Source organism: Natrix helvetica, assembly GCF_964273705.1.
Source record: "Natrix helvetica genome assembly, chromosome: 1".
Classification (NCBI taxonomy): domain Eukaryota; kingdom Metazoa; phylum Chordata; class Lepidosauria; order Squamata; family Natricidae; genus Natrix; species Natrix helvetica.
This window is the reverse complement of record NC_138548.1, coordinates 271,700,690-271,706,689: the sequence shown is the minus strand read 5'-3', so window position 1 is coordinate 271,706,689 and position 6,000 is coordinate 271,700,690. Positions and strand designations below refer to the sequence as shown.

General features: G+C 36.6%; 1 protein-coding gene across 2 annotated transcripts in view; it reads right to left on the bottom strand.

Annotated features, from left to right (window-relative positions):
• Positions 1-262: 262 nt before the first annotated feature.
• The window catches only part of NSG2 (neuronal vesicle trafficking associated 2), a 59,060-nt gene continuing 53,322 nt past the window's right edge, over positions 263-6,000 (bottom strand). For both annotated transcript variants that reach the window (XM_081942587.1, XM_081942588.1), the window contains exons 4-5: positions 4,883-4,993; positions 263-3,895 (exon numbers count right to left, since the gene is read on the bottom strand). In XM_081942587.1, the coding sequence (XP_081798713.1) occupies positions 3,704-3,895; positions 4,883-4,993 (303 nt within the window). In that variant the 3' untranslated portion in view covers positions 263-3,703. The remainder of the gene's footprint in view (positions 3,896-4,882; positions 4,994-6,000) is intronic.

Sequence of the window (6,000 nt, the reverse complement as noted above, 5' to 3'; positions counted from 1 at the left end):
TGAAACTGACAGTTGGGATCACTATGAGCCAGATCAACCTATGAATTTAGTTGATCTGAAGTAAAGTTCATCTGAGGTAAGCCAGTCACCTATATATTTCTCTAAAAGATGCGTGTGTGTTAAAAATGTAAGAATAGTCTATTATATTTTGTGAGGGGTGAAATAAAAATGCACAATCCATATTTTATCATTTCTAACATGTTCATCATATCCATGTAAATTCTTAGAGTGAAAATGGAAGGAAACAATGGTACCACAATAGTTGAGACTCTCAGACACATCTAATTTTATTTGTCCTGTCAGAAAAAGTCAAGAACTACACCAAAAATACTTCAGTCTCTTCTATCTACTGACATACAACAACCACAAAATTATAAATTATCCAGAGCTGTTCTGGAAATTGTTTCCTTTTTTTTCCAATGATTTTTTTTTTACATTTTTAGATGAGAAATGGATTTACAGATGTAGTATGAAGAAAGAGATAAAGACAGGGATAAAAAGACAATGAGATTTGGCACTACAGTTTTGGCTACATTATACAACCATTTATCATTACTTCTTTTGTTTTCCATCTCCAGTAGAGTAGGCTTTCTTTTTTTCTTGCAGGTAAAATATAAATCATGAATCTGATTTGGGGGCCCATCTTTAGGACTCTTAGTGACAATTTGATTAATTTTAAAACAGATTGTTTGCTTAGCTTTTTTTTCTACATTCAGGTTGATTTAACTTGCATAATTTGGGCATAGCCAAAAATTCCCCCACTGACCACTCCCAAGCAACTCCTATTAATACAAATTAAGATTTTGGTGGATCACACTCTTGGTTTCTTTTTTCTTCATGAAACTGAAGGTTAATTTGACACAAACCAGCTCTGCAAAACCAAGAATATTTAAATACACAATTCGTTCAAACCTTTGTATAGATATAAAGCATCTGAGATTACAGAGTTTCCTAATATGATGTCTTAGATCAAACACACTCTTGAACTGCTTCCTCCTGTGCATGTATTCAGTAATTCCTATCGTTCTAAAGGGCTCTACTGATTTCATGGAAGCCAATTTGTGGGGTTCTGAGAACTTCTGTTAAAAATTCAGCATGTTTTATTTACTGAAGATAGAATAGAGAATAGAATAGTATTCTTTATTGGCCAAGTGTAAACTCACTGTAGCTGTAATATAAAACTATGTAGCACATTTACATCTATGATTGGACTCATGTGACTTGAGTCTTCCATCTTAGCACTGATGGGACCTTGAAGTGGTTGAATCATGTGGCCTTAATCAGTACTGTTTAGGAGACTATGAAGTGCCATTGCCTGTCAAGGTCACTAGTACTAATCCAGCTGCACTAGTAGCCTGTATATTTGTATAACACAATTTTTATAACACAATTTATTAGATGATGCCAAGGACTTGGTGCAAACAAACACAGGCATTATGTTCCATTAAGAGTAATGTATATGCTTGGTTTTAGAAACATGTGGATTCTTTTCCTGGGAGGAAAAAAATGGCTTCCTGATGAGTAGCTCCATATCTCTTTACCACCTACATATTGACAGTGATATTAGACTTGGTTTCATTGCTAAAAATGAACCCACAGAGTCAGTTAGGAGAATCTTCTTAAAGAGTGAAGCTATGATCTGCAATAGGTGCATGGCATGATTACATGGGAGTGTATAGAAATACGCATGGGTGTTTTTTTGGCGGTGGTTTATTCCACAGCTGCTCTGACATTATGTCATGGGTGACTTTTAAAATTATTTTTCATTTCTTTAAAAAAATGTTTAGTTATTGTATAGGGTGAAGGACAATTGAAGAGGGAAGAATTTAAAAATGCCAGCATGCAAATGTGGCAAAAAACAGCAAGGTTATACTCCTAAAATCCTTTTTGTAACCTACTCATCATCTACACAATGTGCTAATTTAATTTGATATGCTTCATCAAATGCTATCCAATACACAGGAGAACCAGCACCTCCTTCATGATCCCTATTGCAGAAAATGTGACGCTGAATAGACAATATCACTGTTTCAGCATGTGCTACTTCTCATCTAACTTCCATTTAAAAAAAAAAATTCCTGCTTGGAAGTTTGTTTGTTTGCTTGCTTGTTTTGGTTGGTTGGTTGGGTTTTGTTTTGTTTTGTTTTTTTCTGTCTTTTACATTTTGAGGAGAGGACAGTATTATCCAATTCTGTCAGATTTTCAGGAAAGAGAATGGGCCTTGCCAATGGGGATGAGAATTTTTTGAAGCTATCTGGTACCCATTGGCATAAGGAGGGCAAATGTTTACATGTTGTCATAATATCACCAGGCAAAACCTATAACTTTTGCATTTGTATTTAATCTTGGGATAGGAAAAGGCAGTCATATGCCTCGTGATGTCAGAATGCATTATTTCATCATTTTGGGATCATGGCGGCTAGTAGCAAATACCATTGCTATTCCTCTTATTATGTATCTCTAGCAAAATTTTATTTGTGCGATAACTCAGGTGATTGGCTAACCATTTTTTTAAAAAATTTTAATGTATTTTGGCAAACATAGAAAACAGGCTATCTTTGTGTTTCTTTGAATCTCTCTATTGTAAGAGTGGCTGGCCATGTGATGGAGCATTTGCAGTGACATCTGTCTGTTGCTCTATTGAGCAGGATTCCCAGGAGCCAAGGGGATATAAGCCTCTCGTACTCCTTGAGTAATCAAAACAAAATGTTTTACTTCTATATATTTTTTTACTTTATCTCAAATTCACACACCCCCAAAAAACAAAACTCCAACCCTGGGCCCTTCTGAGACAGCAGTTCACCCTCTTTCTCTAGGTCAAATTTTGAATTGTTTTTGAACTTTGGCGATCAGTTTTGGATTGTGGGAGGGTAGAATTGTTGCATTCGAAATTGGGTTGACAATCAGGAGACACGTAGGGACCTGCTTGCACTCACTGTCATGGCTAATATTTCCCTCTTGAGAAACAACCAAAGATTAGTAGCCACAATCCAATAGTTTAATGCATGTGTGGGGCTTTTGGTAAAGAGACAGGATTTTCCTTGTATGTAAGGGCTTTCCCATTCATGTTAATGTTAAGGACAGAATAATGCACATTGGAGCACCAGTGGTGCTAAATTGCTTTAAAAGCATCCATTTAACATCACCATCCCTTGAGATGGATTTTTGCCCAGACAATTGTGTATTTTATTTGTATATGATGGTTGTGCACTATAAAGTTCCTCCATCAATCTGAACTTTCCTTTCTTTCATGTTACATTGTGATAAAGAAATTCCCCACCTTTGTTTGCCAAGTTTCAAGGCTGTTTTCTCAGCCAAGAAAGGCCTAATAAATTATGTTTACTATTTCTTTTACCTTCTTGTCAATGTTTTCTGGGTTTGCTTTTTTTGTTTCATTTTTATTTTCTTAACAAATACTTAGCAATGGTTTTAAAAATATTTGTACATTGTGAGATATAGTCAACACCTAACATGCCTTTGTACAAGATCCTGACTTAGTTACAAATTAACGAGAACAATGCACTAAAGGGGAGGGTGAGAATGAATGAAAGAGAGAAAACTATCCATTAAGATGACACCTGCACTTGGAGTTAGTGTATTCTCGTCACACCAATTAGCAAGGCGCCCTCTGTGAACTAGAGCAATGATTTAGAGACATGATGTGGTTTTCCCACTCCCTCCATCCCCAGGCCATCACATGGCTTTAATGGCCTTCTGTCTTAGTGGCCTTATTTTCATGATTTACCGATCCTGAAGAAAGCCATGGAGATACAGACCGCGAGCTGGTTTGCTTAGCCATGCTGTAGTGGCTGATGACGGTGTAGAATCTGCCCCGGGAGTTGGAATCCTGAGCTGAATAGTAAGCATCGAGTGAAGCAGGAATGCACCTCTTATGCTGGAGATCAAAAGGGGGGAAAAACAGGTACCATGAATACCAATTAAGCAAAAACACTTTTTTTGTTTAATTATCTACTTGCCAACAACTTAGCTCACCCTGAACACCTTGCAAAAGTTTACATATTTTGAGTGTAATTCTCTGAACCCAGTTCCATGGCTGCTGACTATTAGCTGATTAGCTAAACTTAGAGTTGGATCTGGCTATTACTTGAATTGGTGAAAGCCCACGGGTGTAGTTCTGACTATAAGAAATAGGAAAATAGAAAAAGAAAAAAAGAGCAATGTGGCACCATTCTGCATTGTTGCCAAAATAACTGCATGGAACTGTCCATGGAGCAAAAATCATCAGCAGTTGACTTTGACTCAAAAGAAACATTTCTTTTCTGGATGCAATTTATTTTTAGGATAGTCCTGCAAATCTCATCAGAACTACAAGTACATATGTTCTCAATCCAACTCTTTGTAGGGTATAGGCTAATGAACAGACTATAGTCCTTAGATGTAAAGACATAGACATGAAATTCAACAAGACAGAGTGAATCATACTTGCCAATAGGTAATTTTTCCTCAGTTTTACTCCTACCCTTATTTCTCCTTTTTTTCTGTGACAATGAACTGAGAATCAATAAAGATGTCCCAAAACTTTCAAAATGCATACAGCATAACTGTATGTCTCTTACATTTTTAATCAGATACCGAGACTAAGCTGAATCAAAAACCTAGTTTTTGTCATCCTGTTCAAAAATAGATGGGGGATGGCTGGCTGTAGTCTGCTTGAAAATTTATACCTGTCAGAATCAGAATAATTGAGGCTGTTGGAGGTTATTGCAGACCTTTATTTTCTAAAGCACCAACCACTTTTCAGCATGTTGTTGACAAATTATATCTCCGGTCCTGACAGAGAAAGGCAGGATTAAATTGTAGCCATGCAGCAAACTAGATTCTATCACTAGCTAAGACACTTCTTTCAAGCCAGACTTCTTACCTTATAAACAAATCCATCTGGGCAACTGTGATCGTAGGTAAACGCTTTGTACACCACAAGAAAGACTATGCAGGCAAGGAATGCAAGAGCCAGGCTTATGAGAATAGTGACCTGCAAAACAATTAACAATTAAATTAATCTCTTGTCATGAATGTTAGCTCCCTGGGAAATCATATGTATTTATAGTCAGTTTAACAGATTTGTGGCTGTGTTGTTTTTTAGCACAACATGCAGCACTTAACTCCCATCATCACAGATATTAAAATGAATACTGGTATATTTTCTTACAGGGTATATTAACTCTTAGAAAGCAAATTAATAACTTTGGATGAACCATATCAAAGACAGAAAGCTAAACTAGAACAGATTGCAGCAAGTATTCATGAAGAGATATTACAGCTATTAGTTTGATGTGGTGGTTAAGGTGCTGGCCTTGAAATCAGGAGACTGTTTATAGGCCTGCCTTAGGGATAAAAGCCACTGGGTGACTTTAAACCAATAATTCTCTCAACCCCACCCAACCCATCTGACAGGGATGATGTTGCATAGAAAATAGAAAGCAAGAATGTTAGCTATCTCTGCTACCTTGAATTACATACCTACATACAAACATGTAACATAGATAATAGATAGATTATAGATGAAATAGAGATAAGAGATCACAGAAATAAAGAGATAATTGTGCTAAAACTAAGTCATCATCATCAACATCTAAAGCAGGGATGTCCAACTGGCAACTCACGGGCTGGGTGTGTCACACATAGGCCACACCCACTCCAGCTCCATGAATGGAAAAACATCATGAAATGTCACGTGACAGCAACATGATGTGGCAAGTTTGACATGCAGGATCTAAAACTTTATAGAAAATCAGAAATTGAAGTCCAATCATTAACAATTGCTATACAAATTTCTAGCACAGATACAGCAATGGAATTTTGCCTAGGGAAATGTGCCTCTGTAGCAATAAATCAGGACAAAATCACAAACAGTAATGTTATTGAAGTGCCAAAGGGCCAAACTATCAAGAGCCATCAGGATGAAGCCTACACATATCTGGGCATTATACAGTTGAATAACATCATGCATAGATTAGTTAAAAGTGTGATTAATAAACA